We start from the raw sequence: 26,802 nt of genomic DNA on the forward strand, positions 1-26,802 counted from the left end.
CTCCAAGACCTTCAGAACCACACCCTCCACCCTCCATGACCCTTCAGAACCACACCCTCCACCCTCCAGGACCCTTCAGAACCACACGAACCACACCCTCCACCCCTTTCCTCCTGATCATTATAACATCTCCCATGGAGGGGAAAAACACGCTGGCTTTTAACTCCTTGAATTAATTATAACTTTTCTCTACTTCCTGGAACTCCCCGCTTAGGTCGGACCAGGTGCCAACGTCATTTGAGGCCTTGACCTCTCTCTCCTACCCACTGCCTTGGGGGGTCAAAGCTAATTAGTGCATTGCCACGTATGGGAGGTAGGTCGGTGGGTCACTGAACTGCCACAGAAGAGTCTAATTGAAAGCGATGAGGCCGACTCTCAAATCAGCTTGTGGACGTGGTTGACTCCCCTGTCATCCAGGCCTAGACTGTAATCAGGTTATTCACCAGTGTAAAAAGAAAGGTGTATAATGCATCTCAACACCAGGCCAGTTATTCATTTCATGCTGTGTTGACCCCCTCCAAAGTAAAAAGTTCCGGTTCATGTCCTCTTGGTTGTAATTGTGTTCACGTAACCTCATTCCAGGTCGACAAGGAACTACGACAGGAGAAGGACGAGTTCCAGGCCAGAATCGCTCTCATGCAGCAGACAAAGGTCAGTTTCAAGCCAGGATGGCTCTCATGCAGCAAGCAAAGGTCAGTTCCAGGCCATAGTGGCTCTCTCATGCAGCAGAAGAAAAAAGGTCAGTTCCATGCCATAGTGGCTCTCTCATGCAGCAGAGAAAAAAAAGGTCAGTTCCAGGCCATAGTGGCTCTCTCATGCAGCAGAAAAAAAAGGTCAGTTCGAAGCCAGGGTAGTTTCCATGCAGCAGACATAGGTCAAAGATCCGTTCCAGGCCAGCCTCCGTGCAGCAGACACTCATCATAATCACTGACGAAATGATCATCCAGTGACCTTCTATACATCCCAGTAATCGTATCTTCCTGTAATTGTAATTACTCTGATTACTATGCACCCCAGTAATCATATTTTCCTGTAATTGTAATTACTCTGATTACTGCTTAACATCACAATGTTACTCTCTCGTGTAGGGAGTGTACTCCATAAGGATACATCAGTAACACAGTCAACTACTCCGAGTTAGAGTTGGCAATCATGAGTTTACTGGATGACATCACTTTGAGACTTTGTGGGCTTAATGTGTGAGCAGGCACTGTGAGCTTAATGTGTGAGCAGACACTGTGAGCTTAGTGTGTGAGCAGACACTGTGAGCTTAGTGTGTGAGCAGATCGTGTCAGATTCATTGTACGATAAGACCCTTTTGAGTTAAGCAGGTGATCAGACCTTGTGAGGCATAATAGTGGCAACTGATGTATGCAGATGTATTTAACTTCCTATAGCACAACCATAATCACTTCTTACCAGTCTATCTAATGCCATCCACCACTACTACTACTACTACTACGCCCACTACTTATAACCTGTCGCTTCTGGTTTTTACGCATTTACGCTTCTTTTTTTGTAACCTCTGTTCTTCTTAACACCCGCCTTAGCAACAGCATTTACCCCATGCTCGTCCCCATAGGTCACCAAGACGAAGAAAACGGCGGTAGCCAAGGGGTCCGACTCGCCCTCCTTCAACGAGAGTTTCCACTTCAAGGTGACTCCCGACGCCCTGGATACCACGGCTGTCAGTGTGGTCGTCACAGTCGGGAAAAAATCAGGTACGTTGCACGAGGGACGCCAAGCTTCTGACGTCACACACACACACACACACACACACACGGGAGGAAAGGGACTCCATGTTTCTACGTACTCAAAGGGTCCTTTCCTTGTACTCTGTGACTGGGTTAGTAAGCCTTTCGAAACTTGAGTACCTTCAGTTTTTGTACCGAGATGTTATTAATTGTTTCGATTTTGATCCCATCCATGGCTTAGGACATGTCTTTAAGATGACTGTCGTAATTCATCTGTGTATGGGTTTCCATTCACAAAGGCTGCGTGGCATCCATCGTGCAGGCTGGTGGTGTGCGCTGGAAGGCTTCGCTCACGCTCACACATCTCTCGTCTTTTCCAGACAACGTCGTGGGACGTGTGCAGCTTGGCTCCTTCATGTTCGCTCGGGGCCGGGCTCTGGAACACTGGAACCTCATGCTCTCCAAGAAACGACAGCATGTAAAGCAATGGCACACCCTCACCTAGGTCTCCTGCCTACTTCACCCGCTTTCTCCCACTGTGTTGTTGGGGCGAGGCTGGAACCCAACGTCATTTCCCAACCTCCAGCGGGACCTGGTCGTCAGCTCCACCACTTCGACACCTTCGCTTTCAACCAAATGCTTCGACGTCCTCCACAAGACTGGAGGACCTCCTCCTTCTTCGTCTCCCTAGTTCCTCTTCACAGCTCTTTATGATTTCCAAAATATCACACCTCAAGAAAAGACGATCGTATGGATTGAGTGAGGAAGGCTACACACAGTGTTGGCAGAGCGTGTGATTATTCATTTATCAGTGTTGCTGTTGGTGTCGGGAAGTGGTAAAAGAGTCTTCACGTCAGCACAAAGAGATTTATATAGGTCTACCATTACTTGTTCTCTACCCAAGCAGACTGTCCTCTTATATAGTTCAAACTGTTTCCTTCTGAATCATAAAAACTGACCTTTTTGATTCTTTGAGTGAATTGGTAAATGTGACTGCAAGAGCATCATGAAAGCACGTTTATAATAGCATTAACATTGTTTTGTGATCTTAATGTACATCGTGGAAAATAGAATAATAAGATTGGCGAATTCACCAGCAGAGTTGTGAAGATAAGAGACAAATAAGGGTTTGATTAACATGAAAGTAGGTGAAACATTTGCACAAATTAACAGATCCTATGAAAACCTGACGTAACTACAACGAGCAGCAGGATAATTACCTTAATTTTCAGTGGTTTTCGTCGAAATACACCCAATTTAATGTCGTCTACTGAGGAGCATCACATGGAATGTGTCCGTCTGCACATCGGTGCACACAACGCCCAGCTACTGCAAGGAAACATACCATATTAATCGCATACTTTCCATAGAATTTCGAAAATAAGGTAAACCCAAGATGCTACGGTAAGCTAAGTAAGGCTCTTATATGTTTTCGTTATTTCTAGAAGTGTTTCGCCTAAATTCTACGTTAATTAACCCTACAGTAACCATGATCTTCATGTCCCTCCCCGCTACCGGCTATTCCGTTACCACTGAATATAGTCCATTCTCCACAACGCAGCACACGACCATCGCAAACCAGTCACTGTTTTTCCATGTTTCCCATTAAGTAAAACTTTATATTTATATATATATATATATATATATATATATATATATATATATATATATATATATATATATATATATCGCTTGGCATTTCTTTTCAAACAGTTCAGCGCTTTGAGATGATTGAATTCCAGTGTATAATCTTCAGCAAAAGTAAAGTTGTCTGGCCTTTTGCTAAGATCATTTGACTTCTTTTGCAAGTGAGGATACATGAACAAAAATATAACAAACTGTTAGGAATTTTCACATATATATATATATATATATATATATATATATATATCGAGAAGTTGCTTGTTCAAAAATGTTACCATTCACCGATGTCTTAAGATCTAAGATTATCTATCACTTGTGATGCCGATAATCTAAAGTAAGTCTTTGAAGATATTCACACTGTTAATTGAAGAATTTCCTCCCATTGTGCATGTAGAAGACAAAGACTCTTGTATCCAGTGAGAACCGCGTACTGTGATATCATTTAAAACCAAGGCGACACTCCACAACTGCTACCAGTGATAAAATTAATATATAAGTTAAAGATACGCTTTGTCTGTGTGATAGAGTAACTCTCATTTGGTACCAAGAATTCTTCGAGAAGTTTTTGCCCTTAAAATTTTGGAAATTTGTCACATGAGGTTAACGATTTTAGAAAAGATGGGAAAATGCATTGATAAATACATAACCATCGCTCAAACAGATCTGTGGCCTGTTGGTTCACCTCTGTCGCCGAAGGAAACCACACAAGCAAGGTTCGAAGGTGTCGTGAGGAAAGGTGAATGAAGGAAATGTGAGTTCTCCCACTGTCTGAAAGTCTAGAGTTGTGAGGCAATGCCACAAACACCTCGTCTTAGCAAGACGTACAGTAATTCTCTGGTGACATCACGCTGTATTGCTTGTGGCACGTTTTTAGGTGATACCACTTTTCGCCAATTATAAAGATAGGATACGTATTTCGTAACAGTATAGTAACTCTTATTAGATTTACGTATTTCGTAACAGTATAGTAACTTTTATTAGATTTACGTATTTCGTAACAGGATAGTAACTTTTATTAGATTTACATATTTCGTAACAGTATAGTAACTTTTATTAGATTTACGTATTTCGTAACAGGATAGTAATTTTTATTAAATTTTCGTGGGTGATTAAATAGCAGTTTTATTTTCTCTATGTAAGACGGCAGCTCCTTAGCAGGCTAGAAGTGGCTGAACCACAGTCTCTGATTCGGATCAACCTTTGCTCAAACCAAAAGTTTGAATTAGAAAACACCTCCATATTAATGTGTGATTTTAGGTTCTCTGTTTTTTTTTTTTTTTTTTGTTAGCCTTTTAAAGAACTTGAGCCCCCGGTATTTATTTTTATAAACATTCCCTATTTTCTGTTGTGTATACAAGATAACCAAAGAAAATTGATTGCCCGGTTTTCTTCTTTTCAAACTTCGACCCTCTCTGTCGCTCCGTGATAGGTAACCCATTACAATGTCCTCTGGGGAAAACCATTACATCCAAGAGCAACACAGATGTGACCGGCATCTAATGACATTCATATGGGAGTTATTTCGAACGATGCTGTAAATGAGGTAAGCTCAGATTTTTCAAATGCATACGATTCACATAGATTGCCATAGTATGTGGTCAAAGCCCTAAGTTGGGGATGAATTACAATATTCAGCGCAGTCTATGAAAAAGAAAATCACTATATTCGATGAACCTATTTCGAATCTTTTTAAAAGTCAGTTGCTGTGCCCTTTTGAAATGTGTGTAAATAGATATCTACAGTGGAACAATTTTGTGCTTTGTTGTTAATGTCGTGGAAGGTGATTGATGAAATAGTTGACGTCAATGATGCGTTGGATTTTGAGCGCATTTGATAAACATTGGTGAAGCGTTGTCGAGAGTAGACTCCAATGACAGGTTGGCTTTTGAGCGCATTTGAGTCGACTCCAAGGATACGTTGGCTTTTAAGCGCATTTGATGAAGGGTGCTGAAGCCTAGTGTGGGTGGGATAATGTCGTCCAAATGCAAGTTAGGTTTCGTGGTTCTTGTGTCCTCGCTGTGTTCGGTCAGAATTGCAGGTTCTTGCGTCCTCGCGGTGTCCGGACAGAGCTTATAGGCTCTCGTGTCCTCGCTTTAGTGCCCGGACAGAACCTGCAGGCTCTCGTGTCCTCGCTGTGGTACCCAGACAGAACCTGCAGGCTCTTGCGTCCTCGCTGTGGTGCCCGGACAGAACCTGCAGGCTCTTGCGTCCTAGCTGTGGTGTCCGAACAGAACCTGCAGGCTCTTGCGTCCTCGCTGTGGTGCCCGGACAGAACCTGCAGGCTCTTATGTCCTCGCTGTGGTGTCCAAATAGAGTTGGAGGCCCCTCGTAGTAGGAGCCAGGCAGCCATAAGTGGTTGCTCTTTATCATGTATGTTCCTCCTATGTACTTTAGATCTGTTGCTCTGGCTGCCAAGTCAGAGAAGCATGTATTCATCCGCTGATTTCCCTTTTATCTTGGCAAGCCATATATATGGCTATATATATAATATATATATATATATATATATATATATATATATATATATATATATATATATATATATCATTTCTTCCACGGTACGATCCCAGAGCACAATTGTATAACCCTTGATGTCTTATGCTCTGTGCACTTCCTAATGTCAATGTGGAGCTCATGCTGTGATTCACTTCATTGTCCATGAAATTTTGGCTTCGTACCAGTGGAACTTTTAAGCCTTTATTTTCTCGTCGATAAGATCAGCTTATCGACGAGAAATAATAGCCCGAAATATTCATTACCCCGCCTCCTCCCTTCAGAGAATTCGCTTCTTTGTGGAGTAAGTATATGATGTGTTCTTGCCACATATGTTGGTAGTCCTTTACCATCATTGAATTCGCTATACGAGGTTGGTATTTCCCAGTGAATGGAGTTCTACCGTATATTATAAGCAGATTTTGATCGCCAGAACTTGCCTTTAACCAGCGTAGCTTGTAGGGGGTCACATATGTAGGCGTAGTTGACAACCCAGAGATCGTGTATACATATATGTATTTTTAAAGATGTTCTATGTATATGTGAAGACAACGGCTATATTTGTACTTGGAAGTATCTATACATCTATATAGTGTTTATATGCTATAGAATAACTGTCTTTTTTTTTTCGTCCTTTCAGTGTACGAATTCGAAAAGTTTTCCGTATCATTCTATGTATTTCATTGAGTGTTTGTGTGCGTGAACGTGCGTGTGTGTGTGTGTGTGTGTGTGTGTGTGGGTCATTTTGATACAGAATCCGTTTCCTTTTTAGCCTTACGAAGACCTGGGCAGTTTATTCAAGATCGATTTATTTCTAACTTATATTGCATGAATTATGGCAACGCCATGCATGGCGGCTTTCGTCAATCATTGTCGCCCTGCGAGGTGTTTAACGGCAGATGTCATGTCCTCAGGGAGAAAGACATTTGCATATGGTGTCAAAGGAGTTGTAAATGTGCGATCGCACGACCCTTGAGCACGACGGAACGACCCTTGGGCACGACGGTACGACTCTAGCACGGCCAAACGACCCTTGGGTATAATGGGGTGGCTTCTTACCTTGACCCTATGTAGGATGGTCAGGTCAAAGACCACTCTGTGATATTCAAGGGTCGTTTTGTCGTGCTCAAGTGTCGTTTTGTCATGTTTAAGGGTCGTATTGTGCTCAAGAATTTTACTCAGATTTAAATTACTATAAAGTCATATTTTACGTACAATATATACTGACAAAACAGCAAACTCTGCTTTCAAACTGAACCAATATTTATCTTTTTATATATATATATATATATATATATATATATATATATATATATATATATATATATATATATATATATATACCTGGATGCTTCGAGATGTATAAATGTTTTCGCCTTCAGTAAGCACTGGTGCGGAAGGCCTGATGTTCATTGTAATAAATGCTCTATATGTTTTGGCTTTTGTTTAACTCTCCTTTCCTGGTTCGACCGCAGACTCCTAGGCCAAAATTGGCGAGATGATGGGAGTCGTGAAAAATATGGATAGAAATGGTAAAAGATGCCTAGGACACATTCCTAAAGAGTGATTATTTTATAAAGGATACTTGTCTCTCATTTTCAGAGTTCCAGAACAACAGTTCAACATGAGGTAGGAAATAATACGCAAATTGTATCACCTTATCATTAATCAGTAAGACATAGTGCGCCAAATGAAGGAACGACCCAGCCTAACCAGGGTTAATTGCATTCGAACACTAACTAGCCTTATGGTAAAAATCAAAAAAGAAAATATATATTCCTTGAAAAATCATTTATTTTTCATCTTACATACATTTTTACCGAAAGATCAGCTTAATTCCATTTCCTTTCAGTTTTACCTTTCTTCTAAATCCAGCAAATAAGCTTGAAGGGGATGTATTGCATAAAATATGAGCTCAATTAATGACATCCTAAAGACCACTGGAACCTATCCCAAATATATTGTGGCACCTGGAAATATGTGACAACTCTTCCCTTAGTATCAACTCTTGCACAATGAAGGCATTATGATATTGTGAATAAACTTTAGAATAGTTGATCGAATTTACGTTATTTCAGGCTGACTTTTCCTTTCGTGAGTGATTTGAAATAAACGCTGAAAAATCGTGCAGAAATAGAGCACTATTTTCACAATCTTGCAACTAAATTTCAACCAATATCGACTGTACAACACTGAAAAGTGTTACCTGCCATAGGTCAAGGGAGTCATGTTGTTATTTTGATGTGTGTTATTTACAAATGCCATCGTGCCTCTTAGGGAATTAGCAGTCAACAAGATGTCTTCAGTATTGCAGACATAAACATCTGAATACCACGCAAATACCGATGCACTCAAAAAGTGTGAGTATATAGTTATTTTGGAGTATCTACAGCGATGGTGAATTTGATGTTGCTAGTCGCAATTGATGGTAATTGTTAAAATAGGTGAATAAGATCACTAATGTAAAACACAGGGAAAGTAGAATAATGTGAGGGATTGTGACAAAAAAAAAAAAAAATTGGAAGTGTATATTAGCTACATTATTTTTTCATTATGATTGATATTCTGACATGGCTGAATTTGAGAGACATATTTGAGTCCCGGCTCATAGAAACACAAAAGATGTCTGCCATCGAGGGCATCCGCAGTGATCCTTGGACTGCGAGGCATGTTTGCCTGTGTTGTGGGTCAACATATGATCAGCGAGAGAGTGGGTAGGTTTGAGCCAGTCATCCACAGCTCCTGCTAAGTTGGCAAGTTTGCTAAGAGCAGGAATTTCGCGTATTAGCTAGGATTTTACTAGGTTCTTTTTCGTCATTCTTATATGGATGGTCGTATATGATGATAATGAGGGTTTTCAGGTATGAACCTGGCTTATTCAACTTCATTTTCACGCATGTAAGCGCACGTTTTGTTTGTCAGAAACAACTAGTAAATATGGAGTGTATTTTTTTTTTTTTTTTTTCTATCGCTCGCGGCGGAGCATATCCTTCCAAACCGGACTTTGTGTACAGGGTTGCTGGTAAATGCCGCACCTGCAGTTTAGATACCACAGGATCATACGTCTTGCACTGAAATCACCAGAGATAGATAAAAGAAAAAAAAAAAAAAGACCCGCAGTTGTATAGAAAATGAGAACAAAACAGCTGATAGCACTGGTACTGGTTAGAGGTGGTGGAGCCTTAGGCGGGACGCCAAACCAGTTTGTACTTATGAGGACCCGGGTCTTATGGCCTGTGGGACGTAAATGAACGACTAGACCCGCATACTTTTAAGACTACCACTGGGGAGTAACGTTTTGCTTCCTTGGCTTTGTTAAACGTCAGTTCGTATTATGTTTACATCCACGGACATGTTGTCCCTGGTGTTTACGTCCACGGACATGTTGTCCCTGATGTTTACATCCACAGACATCTTGTCCCTGATGTTTACATCCACAGACATCTTGTCCCTGATGTTTACATCCACGGACATGTTGTCCCTGATGTTTACAGCCACGGACATCTTGTCCCTGATGTTTACATCCACAGACATCTTGTCCCTGGTCTAGCCTAGGAGTTTATATCCATGGACTTCTTGCCCAGTTAGTTTACTTCCAAAATCAAGTCATTTTGCTTTAAGGACTGTCATTTGTAGCTGGTCTAGCATGTAGCTGGTCCAGCCTAGTTGTATTTACTGTCTTGCGTTGCTTTCAGTCTACCAATCCGTATTTAGCGTAATAATTGTCATCATATTGAAAGGTATTGTCAGAGGATATCTTTACTACACCCTCACCACTGGTCGTTGACCGAGGTTTTATTGAAAGATATTGTCAGAGGATATCTTTACCACACCTTCACGTTGTTCGTTGACCGAAATTCTACGGGCGCAGGCTTGGGCCACCTTTATTACACCTTGATCCACACAACACCGTTGATATTATTACACCCACAACACCACTGTCTTTTGACATCGCAACTTCACCTATAAGGGTCAGGTCAGAGGCAATCAGCACGATATCCCTTATCCTCACTACGCCCTTGACATCACTGGCCTTTGGCCTGACTGCTATAGGTCGGGTCAGAGGTCAGTTATTCACCATTATATTCACTATGGAAGGAGGTGCGTCTTCGCTACATCCTCAATTCATTCACGACAAACACAGCTTCACACACACTTGACCTCTGTAGCATCATCAGTAAATGCCATGTATTCTCTACATACTAGATCAACAACCGAACAAGCTTCATATTTAAGATAAATCTTCACCAACACAGCAATTCTTAACCCAAGAAGTAACCTCGTCCTTAACTCTGACCCTTGACCTGGAAAATTGGACAATACTATATTTGGGAAAGTATGACTGTAGTCATGAAAAATAAATGTTCACTACACGCCAAAAACAAAACAAAACGAAAATATTGACCACCTTCTAAATGTCAACAATGAAGATACAATGTTTCCTCTTAATGGATCATCCTGGATACATCAGTGATGTTACTTCAAAGTAAGAACATCAGTAACTACTGTCCAACCTTCTTGAAATTAGGCTAGGAGGAATGAAATACATTAATCGCTTCCTGAAACGCCTGCGGCCCGCCAGACCCTTGCGTCGGAGCCAGAGGCTTCAGGGTAAGGCAAGGGTCGATTACAGAACGGGGACAACCGCGAGGATGATGACCAGGCCGCAGGTGAGCGAAAACGGGACCCTATCTCTCTTCATCAACCCTAAACCGAGACGGAGAGGGAGACCCTCCCGGCATGGCCTACCGTCCGTGTACCTCAGTGACCTCAATAACGTCACCGTCAGCATCCGCGGGAAGCGCTACCCTCTGTTCGTTGACTCGGGCAGTACGTCTGCCTTCATGGCTCACGACACGGCTGCTGACTTGGGTCTCCTGGAGGACGTCGTCCGCTACCAGACGTACGAGCTCCTGACGTGGACTGGGCTGACGAAGGTGCGCTTCGGCATCGTGGAAGACGTGACCGTCTGGCTGAGGGACGACTTTGCCATCCCCATAACCTTCTTCGTGTGCCCTCCCGACGACAAGATGAACGCCGATATGATCCTGGACAACTCGACCCTCCGTCATCACAGAGCCATTCAGGCGTTTGGCAAGCGTCGTTCAACGTTGTACTTCCGGCAGCCCCGAGTTCGACGGAAGGGACACTCGGATACTCAGTATTTCATGGAGGGACATTTCCACGAAAGTCTACGGGACAGGAGACTCTCCATGCACGTTGACTCAGGCGCTCGTCGGATGATTTACATCTCGAAGTCTTGCTTGAAATCTCTGAAGAGGTCGACTCGTAGCAATATTCACAGAGTCCGTATTCATTTAAGCGACGGTCACGTCATCTTGACGGACAAGCTGCAACTGGTAGCAGACGATACATACGACTTTGTCCTCGGGGCAAAGTTCCTCAGCAAGTATCGGTGCGACTTAGACTACCATGGCTTTGGGCTGTATCTCAGTAAGGGAAACAGAGATTATCAGATTAAACTGACCTCAGATTTTAAGGTGAAAAGTCAGACATCAGCTTGAGCTCCTTCCCAGTTACCTATTATTGCTTCATAACGGCTTATCTGTATATCTGACTTTCGTGAAGTACAGTGTACATTAATCATTAATCTACTTATCACTGTAGTGTAATATGTACGTTAAGCAAATAGAAAAACCAATTTGTGGATGAAAATTCTAAATTATTTTTCTAAAAATTTGCATATCGTTATTAGATAAGTGACGCTGTATAATGCAGCACTGGTGGCTTATTAGAACAAGACACTGCAGAAAAATTGGAGGAGGTGAAGTGTTTTAGATATCTGGGAGTGGACTTAGCAGCGAATGGAACCATGGAAGTAATGAAAGTGAGTCATATGGTGGGGGAGGGGGCGAAGGTTCTGGGAGCGATGAATGTGTAGAAAGAGAGAACGTTACCTCGGAGAGCAAAAATGGGTATGTTTGAAGGAATAGTTCCAACATTATATATAGATAGGGTTGTACGGAGGAGGGTAAATATATTGGAAATTAAAAGTTTGAGGACTATGTGGTGTGAGGTGGTTTGATCGAGTAAGTAAAGGGTAAGAGAGATGTGTGGAAATAAAAAGAGTTTGGTTGGGAGAGCAGAAGAGGTTGTGTTGAAATGGTTTGGACATATGGAGAAAATGAGTGAGGAAAGACTGACAGAGAGGATATATATCAGAGGTGATGGGAACAAACAGAAGCGAGAGACCAAATTGGAGGTGGAAGGATGAAGTGAAAAATATTTTGTGATCGGGGCCTGAACATACAGGAGGGTGAGAGATGTGCAAGGAATAGAATGAATTGGATCGATGTGGTATACCGGAGTCGACCTGCTGTCAATGAAGTGAACCAAGGCACGTGAAACGTCTGGGGTAAACCATGGAAAGTTTTGTGGGGCTTGGATGTGGATGTGGAGCTGTGGTTTCGGTGCATTACACATGACAGCTAGAGACTGAGTGTGAACAAATGTGGCCTTTTTTTTTTTTTTTCCTCTGTAACAGGCAGGACACCTGCTTTCCTGCTGACACGTTTGTCTCATGTTTGTATATTAATTGTATCTTAGTAATTATTAAATCACCGCGTTTGGAGTGGTTTGTAACGACCCTTGAATGTTTATTTACTACGCCCTTCAGCTCAGATTGAACCCGCGTGATCACGGCGCTTCGGCTAGTTCGGAACCGTGGAAGAATACGGTCGTTGGGGATCGCCACCTCGGAAGACGGTTTGCAACAGGGTGATCTATGCGGACGCATGACTGTCCCAGAAAACACGGTCAGGTCGGTCATCCACCCAGCGGAAAAGAAAGTGGAAAGGCAGGCATTAAACAGGATCCCGTGGTCGGCTCTGTCCGCTTTACTTTATTCCGGAAGCGTTTCGATCCCGTGTCCCGTCAGCGGGCTGAACCAGGGCATACGATGCCCAGGGAAGAAACCATAGAAGGGTCTGTGGTACTTTGCGGTGAACGCGCAGGTATGATCAACCCGGACCTACATAGGCGGTCGTAGGGTAGCCCAGCTACGCCATTATTCTAAAAAGTGGACATTCCACCGAAGGGCAAGGTCGACTGCCTCGATCGTTCCGGGTGCTGAGAAGTGGTCCATTTGGCAGGTCGAGGTTGGTCGGTTCTATGGCCTTTCCGGGGTATCAACAGTCAGTTAAGGCTCTCAGCGTCAAACTACATGCGCCGACCGAACGAAAAGGTAGATTCTGCTACCACTACACTCTCAGCCCCCATGAGGCTACCACACTCAAGCCTGCATACGGCTCATGACTGGTCGAACAGATGCCGAGACGAATGCAGTTCTAAAACGACCCGGGTATAACTGAAGTTGCAGATCATGCAAGGGATAGAAAGAAGCAAGCAGGCAGTCCTGTTGCCTCACACTGTTCAAGCTGCTAAAAAAAAAAAAAATGTCTAGTTCATAACACTGGTCTCGCCTGCTCATCCCACTTATTGCGTCATAAGTAACCTTCACCGATAACTTTTTTTTTTCTTCAGCTGTTCTCATCGCCGTACTTAAACTACTTTTAGTAAACTAAGACACGCTCTCCCTCTCTCTCACTCTTTAAAGTCATTTTTCTTTTACGATTTTTATTATCATCATGTACGTGACAACATTCCATCGTTGTGAAGAAAAGAGAGGCCCATGGCGCGAGTGAGTGACGGAAAAAAAATACGATAAATAAAGTCGTCATTGGTACCTTTGCGAGTTCCAGTGTCTGTGACGACTGTCTAACGCGCTTCAGTTGGAGGAGCGGCATCCACTAGAGAGCATCTAAATTGCGCGCTTCCCTTCGGGTCTGTACCCTGATTACTGTTGCTATGTAGTAGTTTGAAGTTGTTGATGGGTACCTATATTTGACCTCATGCCGAAGAACAACCACAGTATTTTCTGCTTATGTGTTCAGAATTCAGTTGGTATCATTACGGCGACCTGTGGAATGTATTTTGATCACTTTGAGAGGATATAGTGTCTGAAAATAATCTTGGCTCTCTCCCTCTCTCTGTTGGCAGTTCAAGCTAGTGATGGCATCTTTAACGTACGTTCACCTTACCATCCCGGACTGGATAGAACAGAACAAGAAGTTCTTCCTGCCTCCCGTCTGCAATAAGATGATGTAAGTACAAAACCTAGCGCGTTTAAGTTCAAAACCTAGCGCGTTATAAGTTCAAAACCTGGTGCAAAGTAAATACAAACCTGGCGTGTTGTAAGTGCAAAACCTAGCGCGTTTAAGTTCAAAACCTAGCGCGTTTAAGTACAAAACTTAGTGCGTGTAAGTTCAAAACCTAGCGCGTTTAAGTTCAAAACCTAGCATGTTTAGGTTCAAAACCAAGCGCGTTGTTTAAAACCTAGTGTGAAGTAAGGGCAAAACCTGGCGCTTTGTAAGTACAAAACCTTGCCCATTGTAAGTACAAAACCTAGCCCGTTGTAAGTACAGAACGTAGCGCGTTAAGTTCAAAACCTAGTGCGTCATAAGTTCAAAACCTGGTGTGAAGTAAATACAAAACCCGGCGCGTTGTAAGTACAAAACCTAGCGCATTGTAAATACAATACCTGGCGCGTACTTCGCCATAGCTTAAACTCCTGAGAAAATTAACTCAGATTAGATCTAGTAACCTTTGTTATAGGTTTTATTAAGATGCACAGAACGTTATCTTCAAGAACTGACATTAGATGCGCAAGTCACCGTGACACATCCATAAATTCGTAACTACGAAAGATTTGGGTTAGGTTAATCACTGAATATTTCTATATTGCGAATGCGCGCACGAGCGTCTGTGTTTGTGTGTGTGTGTGTGTGCTTGTACCTTAGTCGTTGTATATAGTATAAGAAGAAACTTGCACTCTATTTTTAGAAGTAAACGGATAGTTAATGATGATTTGTTTGAAAATGGCTTGGGCGTCCCATGATTTACGGCAAACTGGCAAAATAACCGTGGGTGTTATAGTACTTGGCCTGCTACTGCAAGTATGAAATGGTGTATCGTGGTTATGACAACTGGGCAACACTGATAGACGTTTAGAATATGTGAGTTACTGAAAGTTCCTATTAATGTCTTTTATGTTTTCAGTTTCAGTCTGAATACATCCTGCTTCTGTTAGAATATTCTTCCAAAGCGACCTTGTCCACTGTAGTATTGCCATGGCAAAGCGGTGTTCCAATTATGGTGTAGACGTATCTTTCCCAAACTTGACAGTTGATAATACATTGCATGATCCTATTAACACTCAGAGTTTAGTTATGCTCATATACACGTATTCACATAAAGTATAACCACTTTAGAACCGCTTTCTGTGAGTCTTTGGTGTTACCTAGGACCTTTCTGAAGCCTCTTAAGACATACGTAGGCTACGCTACTTCCAGTGAATGGGAAATGTAGACGCCTTTGGAGTAAGAGGTTCTTTGATGAAGACTGAGAGTACTGTACTCCCGGTGACACAGCCTCTTTTAAGTGACTTCACTCGCGGTGTAACTCGAGCAGGCAGAGTCTGGTAACACCCATCCACAATATATATATATATATATATATATATATATATATATATATATATATATATATATATATATATTGGAAAGGATCACAAATGAGCGCGTGATCAAGTCACTTGTTTACCACATGGCGTCTTAGCCACGTCTCTTCCTTGTATATATTCCTTTCTTGTTTCTCCTATGATGTGATTATTACACGAAAGTGCACTAGGGAACTTATCGTGTTTCATTTTCCCCGTGGACTCAGGAATACACATGTATATACATACAAGTCCACACACGCATATATACATACCTATACATTTCAACGTATACATATATATATATACATACACAGCCATATACATATATACACACGTACATAATTCATACTTGCTGCCTTTACTCATTTCCTTCGCCACCCCGCCACACATGAAATGACAACCCCCTCCCCCGACATGCGCTCGAGGGGAGAAAAGACAACAAAGGCCACATTCGTTCACACTCAGTCTCTAGCTGTCATGCATAATGCACCGAAACCACAGCTCCCTTTCCACATCCAGGCTCCACAAAATTTTCCATGGTTTACCCCAGACGCTTCACATGCCCTGGTTCAATCCATTGACAACACGTCGACCCTGGTATACCACATCGTTCCAGATCACTCTATTTCTTGCACGCCTTTCACCCTCCTGCATGTTCAGGCCCCGATCGCTCAAAGTCTTTTTCACTCATTCTTTCCACTTTCAATTTGTTTTCCCACTTCTCCTCGTTCCCTCCACCTCTGTGTCAATCTTTCCTCACTCATTCTCTCCATGTAACCAAACCATTTCAAAACACCCTCTTCTGCTCTCTCAACCACGCTCTTTTTATTACCACGCGTTTCTCTTACCCTTTCATTACTTACTCGATCAAACCACCTCACACCACATATTGTCCTCAAGCATCTCATTACCAACACATCCACCCTCCTCTGCACAACTCTAATCTTTTTATTTTCTCCCCTCTGAACACTCAGTTTATTATGCTTAAGCACGGTGACCAGACCTGAGGACCATATGCTAATGGTGACTTATTATTATGTACACCATGTTCACAAGTTATCTACGTACGGGAATGCGTTTCTTAACATTCGCCAACAGAAGGTTGGCCTCACATTGGAAATCTCGCTAAGGTATGCCAGCAGCGAAAGGTTAGGGATTAAGTCAATTCCAACGTCCCCCTCACACACACACACACACACACACACACACACACACACACACACATGCTGGTTCTATTTCCTTCTAGATCATGATTGTCTTCCTCGATTCCATCTCTCACTGTGTCCCATGCGCGTGTTTACACACACACATATATGATGTGTGGGTGTGTATTTTTACAGGGTGAGGAGTAGCGTTGCGTACCTAGCTAAACTCCGCTGATCGACCGCATCCCTAACATTTGATGGTCACCCCACGTAAGCAGTGCAAGGGTTATAGTACATCAGCATGAGTCTGCTGCATAACACAGGCTGTACAGTATTGCTTCACACAACCATGTTGTTGTTGTTGTTAGTGGAGAAGGATCTGTTGTCCATAAGTTGGCATTGGTGTGTATATATATATTCATACATAATTGCCTAATCCCGCGTTAGCGAGGTAGCGTTAAGAAAAGAGGAGTGAGCCTTAGAGGGTATATCCTCACTTGGCCCACTTCTCCGTTTCTTCTTTAGGAAAATTATAAACGGGAGGGGAGGATTTCCAGCCCTCCGCTCCCTCCCCTTTTAGTCGCCTTCTACGACACGCAGGTAATACGTGGGAAGTATTCTTTCTCCCCTATCCCCAGGGATAATATATATATATATATATATATATATATATATATATATATATATATATATATATATATATATATATATATATAGTAATCTGTTATATAGTTTAGGTGACACAGGTCTAATATTAGTGTAGTGTACGACTTAATGCAAGCATATTAAGGCGAGTTGTTTGCAAACGACAGTGAAAGCAAGTATTCTGTGATTTTCTCATTCATCATTATTATTATCATTATTATCATTATTTTTATTATTATGAGAGAGAGAGAGAGAGAGAGAGAGAGAGAGAGAGAGAGAGGCGCGACACATCCATAATCTTGTCAGACACTGTGGTAGGCGCGTCAGACACACTGACAACAAGCAGCGGGTGGTGGCGAGACACCTCCCCCAAAGGCAACCGGAGTTTAGAGCGTTGTCTACTCTCTCTCTCTCTCTCTCTCTCTCTCTCTCTCCCAATTACTTGGCACTGATAAGAGTTGTAGAGGGTATGGGATCCTCGCTAACGTACCGGTGTTTGGTTGGTAAGACGTTCCCCGAAGCTCAAGGACAAGATGTTGTTACATGCGCGGTTAAGTAACCACTGTAGCTGGGAGTAAGGTGAGGATGTTCGTATACCTGGCCAAGGGTGGTATAGCACGTAGCTAGCCAGGTAGTCATATAATATGTGAAGCTTTGGGCGAGAGACCCATGTAGTCCCCATACTTTATGATAGGACGTTGGTGTGTGGGTGTGAGTGGGTGCGTGGGTAAGGCTTTCCCTTATCATCACTTTGAAGATAAGAATCTCTCGAATATCATTGTGGATTGCATAGTTTCGGACCGTGGCAAGCACCCCCAGTCCTTTCGGACTGGGGGTGTATGGTGTGGTGCCCCTCACAGTGTAGTTTCTGTTGTGTTTGGCGTTGAGTTCGAAATGTATTGAAGCTGTCGCGGGATTTGGTATGTACTAACGCTGTACTATTCCCTGTTTTGAATAGTACCCAGCGTTAAGGGTGTATTTCATTGCTTTTGTACGTCTGACATCGGCATCTGCGCTGGGCCATGCGTAGTAGACATCTTGTTCCTGTTCTTAATGGGTCAAAAGGTTACCGTGGTTTGCGCCTCGTACGAAAACGGAAGGGAGGTCTAATGGCCACCTGTAATAGGTCGATAGCCCTATTTCTAGCGTAGGTTAGGCTAGTTAGCGCTCGTTAAGCACCTGACGAATGTGGTTAAAGATTATAAGCATTGGTGGTACCACGAACCACTCATATCTCATCCCCAGGTACCAGGTATCACCACAGACACCACCTGTATCTCCTCCCCCCCCCTGGTTACCAGGTATTCCCAAAGTACCATCTCACACGTACCACGGGTACCAGGCGCCACCACAAGTACCCCCGGTTTCTCTCCCTCCCAGTTACCAGGTACTCCCTCTGTACATCTCTGTCCCTGGTACTACCAGTGACACCCAGCGACCAGTGTGCTTGCTCCAGGCAGACCCTGGTAACTGTCCTGTACCCCCTTAGGCACGGCGACGGGCAACTGAAGGTGTTTTACGTCGGTGGACCGAACCAGAGGAAGGACTTCCACCTGGAGGAAGGCGAGGAGTTCTTCTACATGGTCAAGGGAGACATGAACCTCGTTACCCTCGTGAACGGGGCCTTCAGGGACGTTATTATCAAGGAAGGAGAGGTGAGACCTCTGACCTCACGGTGAGATCAATTTGGTGACTTTAGGTCACGTAGGAGACTTAGACGAGGTCACAGCCTCGTGTTAGGTCGCTGGGTGACGTTAATCTAATTCATAATCTGGAGAACAAAACAAGATAGGACTGATTAGGAGTACTGATAATCTGTGAAATCTATTGTAGTGTATCATCGTAAAAGAAAGAGAATGTATTTTTTTTCCGTTTTCTTTGTTTAGAATGAGCATATACTCATGAAATGTTACTACTTTAGGTAAAAATTTTAGCTCATGCATAACTATTTTTTATAACAGCATCTGTGAGGTAGAAATACATATAGAATGGAACAATAGATTATGCAAAAGTGCTGATCACAGTGAAATAAGGTGTGTAGGTGAGGTGTATATTATGAGAAGATATAGTTAAGGCCAAGTGTGTCATTATGTCTCTGACAGGGAAGACGTAATTTGTTCTGTTTCTTCTTTTAATCTGAATCTTGACCTAACTCTTATCATTGTGACCCCAAGCCATTGACCCAAACTATAAAGGTCAGGTCAGAGACCAGTGGTGTATAGTTGTGGGTGTAGTGACTACAATGGTCAGGTAGCTCACATGTGTAGTTAAGTACACATTCGCATCTGGGTGTACACATGTTCCCCTCGCAGGTGTTTCAGTTGCCTGGCAAGATCCCACACTCGCCCCAGCGGTACTCAGACACCGTTGGCCTGGTCATTGAACGGGAGCGGATGAAGAAAGAATTGGACGCTCTGAGGTATGTTATAACGTAACGAACTAACTTTTAATTTAAATGTAACTCCCTCTCCCCTTCTCTTAAGTTAATGTAATACCTCCACCTCCTCCTCCTCCTCCTCCCAAAACTTAATGTAACACCCCCTCTCCCCAAATCTAACTTGAAGTAAAAGTTTTTGTAATAGAATTTCGATTCGCTTTTTTTTTTAGAACGATAATCGAAGCTTCGCGAGCCCCTTTTTTTTTTTTTTAGCTCAAGATTCATTCATAACTAAAGTGTCGAATTTGTTAAATATTTGCGTTTATAAATTTGCCAGATTTTGTGGATGAAATTCACTGATCAAAGTACGTTATTTGTTAGGATAAACAATGTATATTTGATCACCTGTGCCTCACTGTCATAATGCAACTCGTAACCCGTCAACATTTTGCTCGAGGTTATTTGGAAAGCCGACTAGTTCATTGGCTGAGGTCAGACGGTGTGTTTTCTCCCGGCCATCTGATTTCCCGCCGTCTGGTCTCCCTCCCCAGGTACTTCGTGGACGGAAGCACCGACATCCTCTTCGAGCGCTGGTTCTACTGCGCAGACCTCGGGGTCCAGCTGGGTCCCGTGATCAAGGAGTTCTTCGCCTCGGAGCAGTTCAAGACTGGCAAGCCCATCCCTGGTGAGGCGATGCGCTGCTGCTCTCTCTCTCTCTCTCTCTCTCTCTCTCTCTCTCTCTCTCTCTCTCTCTCTCTCTCTCTCTCTCTCTCTCTCTCTCTCGTGCCTTTAATTCTTTTGTTTTTGTTTTTGTTTTTGTTTTTGCGCCCTTTCCGAGCTGCTGCTTTCCTTCGGAGCAAAGTATGAATAATAGACTCCAGATCACTGGGCATTAATGTTATTATTGATATTATTGTTGCTGTTATTATTCTTTGTAATTATTAATATTATTATTTATTATTATGTATTATAATTTTTGATTATTGTATTATTGTTGTTATTATTGTGTAATTGGCAAAGAATATGTTAAGGTTAGGCCATATGAGCCAAGCTCTTGTGTGTGTGTGTGTGTGCATATATATATATATATATATATATATATATATATATATATATATATATATATATATATATATATATATATATATATATATACTGATGAATAAGCTCCAATGACCAGACCTCTCTCTCTCTCTCTCTCTCTCTCCTCTTCCAGGAACCATCACGGAAAACCCGCCTTGGAAGCCAGACTCCGTGCGGAGGCTTGAGGAACCGTTCTCCTTGGCCAAGTGGTTGAACAAGCACCGTGCAGAGGTTAGATCTGACCTCCCGTTTTCTTTTGCCACATCCATAGCTCACGGGTCACTCCCGAGGGTTGAAATTGAGCCGAGCTTGGGATTTAATTACATTACGATTACACTTATTTTTTTAGGGATTGATTACTTTTGAGTTACATTTGTATTCCACTGTTAATGTTTGTTTACACTCAGGTTCCACTGTTCACAGTAAGATCACATTATGTCTTCGGGGTTCTAGGTTTAATGATGTTGATGGCTCACTATTCAGTTTAGAGTTATATTCAGTTTTCACTGGGTCAGGTCGAAGGACATTGAATTTCACTGCCCTGAAATCAATCACAGATGAATTTCACTGCCCTGAATTCAATCACAGATGAATTTCACTGCCTTGAATTCACTCACAGATGAATTTCACTGCCCTGAATTCAGTCACATGAATTTCACTGCCCTGAATTCAATCACAGATGGTTTTAATCGCTGGATTTGAAAATAAAAAGAAGGTCCCGGCTTTAAGATTACATTAAAATGTATGAACGAGATGGATCAAATTCCATTCTCACTGCAAAGCTTGAATTAGATTGAGGTTTCATTGTTCAGAACTAAATCATGTTGAAAATTCACTGCAAAGGTTACTATAATTGCACTAAGATTTCACTGCTTGGGGTTAGATTACATTGAATTTTTAATTCCTCAGAAAAGATAACTTTCGAGGTGTGACTAAGGAGGATTAAGCTGCACAGGAGTTTCTTTGATTACATTGATATTATATAAAGGTTACAGTTTAGGTAAGATTTTTTTTCTTAATCTACGTCAACCATTGTGACAGATACGAGAATTTATTCGCATTTAGTACTTAAGACATGAATGCAGTTTTCATATATGCCAGCAGACAGTTTTAACTCCTGTACTGCCCTTCTGATGTGGGACTTTGGTAACAGACTAAGACGATATCAACTCTAATCCATCTCGCACACACATTCCTGCATCTTGTCTCCGAGCAGATAATACTCATATTGAGGCCTCTTTGCACTGCGTCCCATCCTCATTATGTTACACTTCATCAAACTGCGCATCAGACTAGGCTTGAAGTTGGTTCAGATCCCTCAGAAGTTGATGCAATCCCACTCGTTCATTTCTTCCCTCCGTACTTATGGCATCGTCTGCAAACATATTCAGATAGGATTCCAGTCCATCTAGCATGTCATTCACGTAGGTCAAGAAGAGGAATGGCCCAGGACCGAACCCTGAGGCACGCCGCTGGTGACCTCAGCCCAATAGTAGGCTTCCATAAAACGTGTCCTTTTTTCCACCCTTATTCGTCCTTGAAGATCCAACTTCTGTCCTAGCCTCCTTTGAGACATAGTGTTGAGTTATTTGGGGGCAGCTCAGACACAGCCATTCCACCCAGCCATCTCTTTTGTCTACAACGGAACTCTTTTCTCTTATTTCTCTTATTTCTCTTATTTCTCTGTCGTTGCAATCTAAGTTTTTTCATATAACTTCTCCCTGAAACCATGTAGTCTGTCAGGTAGTTTCTCCTGTGTGTGTGTGTGTGTGTGTGTGTGTGATTTCATTACCTAGAGACGTACTCTTTCACTCAAGGCAGAAATCGAGATGAAATGTTGTTGTCTACGTATAAGTATCAGTTTAATCTTGACTGGCCGCCCTCAGATCCAACAAGAGGGCAGCAAGAGGCTCTTTGACCTCAGCTACCAGAGCGACATCGTAGTATTAGGACCAGGGACCACCGAGCATCGCCTGAAGGAGGCTGAGACTTGGCTGTGGCAGCTGGTGAGAACCTTCATATATGTCTTGTCCTCCGCCAACTTTTTAAAGTATCGTGGTGTTATGGATCGTATCACACAAGATTAGAAACATTGGCACATCACTTTCGTATGTTTTCCTCATGATTTTTATATTTTGATGTAATATATTCATTCTTAGTGGCATGGCCACATAAGCTGCTAGTCTAGGTGAGGTCTCGAGAACTAGGCGAAGTGGCTCCCATCTGCCTTTAACCGCTGACGCATGTATTCCTCCGCGAGCAGGAAGGCGAGAGCTCGTTGATGTTGGGGAACGACGACACGGTCGCCTTGAAGCCCAACGACTCCATCCTTGTGCGGGTGGACACGCCCTACAAACACATCCGCCGGGAGGGATCAATAACCATCTCCATTGTCATGGATCCAGGCAATAAGGGGCGTGCTTTCACCCACCTCAAGCAATAACATCGGCCTGCAGGTGCCGGCCTGGCCCAGCGGTGGAAGCAACGCAGGGAATCATTGGATATTTGTTGTAAGTGGATGGTCATCATTACCAACACAAAGGCCAAATATTGTCAGGCTTCGAGTATTCACCCGGTTATAGTAATTCATATGAGAAATATACGAGTAATGAAGTATTAGGGTAAGTAATTGAAGTACGATTTATTATTGGTGCTATTAATACTACGCTTACTGTGTTGTGGAGCGGGCAGTGGGATCTGGTCGTCTGCATGGGCTGGTCGCCGATGCTAAGCGAAATTTCTGAATTTTTACGCAATAAGTGACCTGCTGTAAGGCGGTAGTGTGAATAGGTTCGTATGGAATGCCCACCGGTATATTCTCGTTCCCGCTCAGTGAGGACTTAAAACTCGTGTTATTGACCCGTGAAGACATTTGCGGTCATTGTTAATGCGAGATGTGCCCATACCACGTACAGCTTGTGTCTTTAACGGTATATGTTTACTCTCGTGGTGTCTGACGTCACAGATTGTATGCCGCAGTGTTAAGAGTGTGATCAAAAACTCCCTTATCGGTTCTTTACAGATATACTCTCGATTAAAGTCTCTTTAGACGAAGTGGAAGCAAAGATGAGAGAAAGTAGATCACTTGTAATGAGTACAACACGAGAGAGGTTGATGGGTATATGCTGTATGGATGAAGATGCTACCTTAACCATCTTTTTTTTTTTCTTTTTTTTGCCATACGTGTCAATTGAATATGCATGAAATGTACATCTGTTAAATCTGTTCTTCAAATTGATAATTAGACGACGTGGAAGCAGAGAGGAGTTAGATTATAAACAAATCGTTTTCTGGCCACTCGATCTAGGAGACCCATCGTTTTCTATGGACTTTCTAAGTGTCCAAAATTTCTTGAACGCCTCCAGCAGAAACAACGTTGTGAGAACTCTCATCCCACTCCAGCAAAACAAAAAAATGAAATAAAATGTTCATGTGCTTATGGTTATGTAGTTGAAGGAGGAGCTGGTCTTCACGTGAAAAGGATAACATGGTGGGCAGTCAGCACAGACCGTGCACTTGCGCACTTATTCGGTTTGTCGTTTATTTTGTATGTCAGAAATTTCGCTGGACACGAGGCGGCCTCTTGCGAACCGTTGTACCGTCAGAAAATGAGTAACTTCAAGCCAAGTTAACATCCATTGGTGAATCACACAATTCTTTAATGCCTAAAAAGAGATTTATAGTTTGGGTGAGCTCTTGTTAAGGTGGAAGATGTTGAATGATTAAGAGAGATGCATTGTATGAAGTGTGCCAACGAGTAGAACATGTATATATGAAACCAATGTGGTCATTTATGAGCTGTTGGTGTGTCGGTCTGTGTGATAGGGGCTGGAGAATCGTGGTGGCGATCCAAGGCATTGTACGCCACAGTGTGTGATTCAAATATCATTACCTGCGAGCTGACTTAATGATTTATGTGTCGTGAATACCTGGACAGTGGTAGACCTCAGTCTGTACATGTGTTAAGGACGCGATGGACTTTCTGTTTCGGTCGCAATGTTCATAGTTTCTTCCATTCTTATAAAAAGCATCGCTCCCATTAATAAAGTTTTAAACTGGTCTGATTGTTATTCTGTTTCCCTCATCTGCTTTTGTTCCTGGGACCTCAGATATAATATGGCATCAAGATGTCCAAGGCAACAAGTTTAAAACGGTTTACCCGTGTTGAATGCATCTAAGACGAAGGGGGGAAATCATATTTTATGATGGCATAGGACTTGTTAATTCAGGGTTAGTGAAGGATGGTTATTATGCTCCTCGAAATATCCATGGCATGTAGAAGATGTCTAGGTGCACATGCGTGAAGTGTAGGCTGCTATTTAGAACCAAAAGGGTAGGATAAATGTGTGTGTGGATGCAGTCTAAAAACTCCATGGCATTTAGTTCCTCCCCGGGGGTCAGATCAACAACTCATCGCATGAACAAGAACTGCATTGTGTTGGCAGGTAAAGTGTAGAGAATTCCACAACTCTTAAGAATCCATAAAATATATATTGGAATGGTGATGCAGTGCATACGACGCAGGGAAGGCCCTACAGAAATTGATAGCGGAAACTTTACTGTAGGAGGAACCAAGCAATAAACATTTGTGTTATGTACAACTATGTTCAGAGAGTCTGGACTCTTATGTTCGTTTTGTATTTGTCATCTGCTGTGGCGAGTGATCATCTTTCAGCTTTTTTTTCTTCCAGGTTTACGGGAATATAATGTGTTTCATTCCTGTGGACTTTTATTTGTATTTATATAGTTTTGGTGGTTTATGCAATTCATTTCGATATAGAAATTCAGCTTGCATATCTTCGAGTACTGTGGTATAAAAAGATACTTAGCTACTCACAACTAGAGGAAGATCCACTGAAAAAGTGTACTCGTTGTATTCACTGTGACGCCGAGAACCATCTGCGCCATCTGGGGTTGAGCGTCACAAGCTGAAAGTTACAATCATTGAAAACGGTTCAATTTGTAATTTCAGAAAATGTATGCTTTAAGCATAACTAAAATATGGTTGACTTGCTTAGACCGGTTGGGTTTTTTTTACCATTCTTTTCCTTACGCAAATAGATATTGGTAGCCTATTTTGTTAAAGTTATAGTTTAGTATTTTCACAGTTCTTACTATGGATAATCAACATACATATCCCATATGTTTTTTATGCGCGTTCCTCTCTCCATACACTTTTTTTTTTCATTAATCTTGCTACTGAACTAGTGGGAATGTAAAATGGAAAAGATTTTAATTAGAAAACAATCCTTTACAAAGAACATTTTATTAACATTTGTTAGCCTAGATGGCACGGGCAATTGTATCAAGTAATCAAGGCTATCTCATTAATGATATATATATATATATATATATATATATATATATATATATATATATATATATATATATATATATATATATATATATATATATATAAGGTGAGGAAAAAGGTGAGAACAATGGAAGTAAGGGGAGTCGGGGAGGAATGGGATGTATTTAGGGAATCAGTGATGGATTGCGCAAAAGATGCTTGTGGCATGAGAAGAGTGGGAGGTGGGCTGTTTAGAAAGGGTAGTGTGTGGTGGGATGAAGAAGTAAGAGTATTAGTGAAAGAGAAGAGAGAGGCATTTGGACGATTTTTGCAGGGAAAAAATGCAATTGAGTGGGAGAAGTATAAAAGAAAGAGACAGGAGGTCAAGAGAAAGGTGCAAGAGGTGAAAAAAAGGGCAAATGAGAGTTGGGGTGAGAGACTATCAGTAAATTTTAGGGAGAATAAAAAGATGTTCTGGAAGGAGGTAAATAGGGTGCGTAAGACAAGGGAGCAAATGGGAACTTCAGTGAAGGGCGTAAATGGGGAGGTGATAACAAGTAGCGGTGATGTGAGAAGGAGATGGAATGAGTATTTTGAAGGTTTGTTGAATGTGTCTGATGACAGAGTGGCAGATATAGGGTGTTTTGGTCGAGGTGGTGTGCAAAGTGAGAGGGTTAGGGAAAATGATTTGGTAAACAGAGAAGAGGTAGTAAAAGCTTTGCGGAAGATGAAAGCCGGCAAGGCAGCAGGTTTGGATGGTATTGCAGTGGAATTTATTAAGAAAGGGGGTGACTGTAGTGTTGACTGGTTGGTAAGGTTATTTCATGTATGTATGACTCATGGTGAGGTGCCTGAGGATTGGCGGAATGCGTGCATAGTGCCATTGTACAAAGGCAAAGGGGATAAGA

The 26,802-nt window shown here is 42.3% G+C and overlaps 3 protein-coding genes across 5 annotated transcripts in view; all 3 read left to right on the forward strand.

Moving 5' to 3' along the window:
• The window catches only part of LOC139763473 (synaptotagmin-15-like), a 178,007-nt gene extending 170,759 nt beyond the window's left edge, over window positions 1-7,248 (forward strand). For all 3 annotated transcript variants that reach the window (XM_071689564.1, XM_071689565.1, XM_071689563.1), the window contains 3 exons: window positions 583-651; window positions 1,583-1,721; window positions 2,075-7,248. In XM_071689564.1, coding sequence (XP_071545665.1) covers window positions 583-651; window positions 1,583-1,721; window positions 2,075-2,199 — 333 coding nt within the window. In that variant the 3' untranslated portion in view covers window positions 2,200-7,248. The remainder of the gene's footprint in view (window positions 1-582; window positions 652-1,582; window positions 1,722-2,074) is intronic.
• A 2,993-nt stretch (window positions 7,249-10,241) lies between these two features.
• LOC139763474 (uncharacterized) lies at window positions 10,242-11,494 on the forward strand. The gene has a single exon (XM_071689566.1). It carries the CDS (start codon window positions 10,370-10,372, stop codon window positions 11,354-11,356), a length of 987 nt encoding a protein of 328 aa, XP_071545667.1. The 5' UTR covers window positions 10,242-10,369; the 3' UTR covers window positions 11,357-11,494.
• A 2,030-nt stretch (window positions 11,495-13,524) lies between these two features.
• LOC139763475 (3-hydroxyanthranilate 3,4-dioxygenase-like) lies at window positions 13,525-24,660 on the forward strand. The gene is made up of 8 exons (XM_071689567.1): window positions 13,525-13,634; window positions 13,851-13,954; window positions 18,631-18,796; window positions 19,454-19,560; window positions 20,070-20,203; window positions 20,735-20,832; window positions 22,488-22,607; window positions 22,865-24,660. Exons 2-8 carry the CDS (start codon window positions 13,863-13,865, stop codon window positions 23,042-23,044), a joined length of 897 nt encoding a protein of 298 aa, XP_071545668.1. The 5' UTR covers window positions 13,525-13,634; window positions 13,851-13,862; the 3' UTR covers window positions 23,045-24,660.
• The last annotated feature ends 2,142 nt before the right edge of the window (window positions 24,661-26,802 follow it).

Source organism: Panulirus ornatus, chromosome 47 (genome assembly GCF_036320965.1).
Source record: "Panulirus ornatus isolate Po-2019 chromosome 47, ASM3632096v1, whole genome shotgun sequence".
Lineage (NCBI taxonomy): Eukaryota > Metazoa > Arthropoda > Malacostraca > Decapoda > Palinuridae > Panulirus > Panulirus ornatus.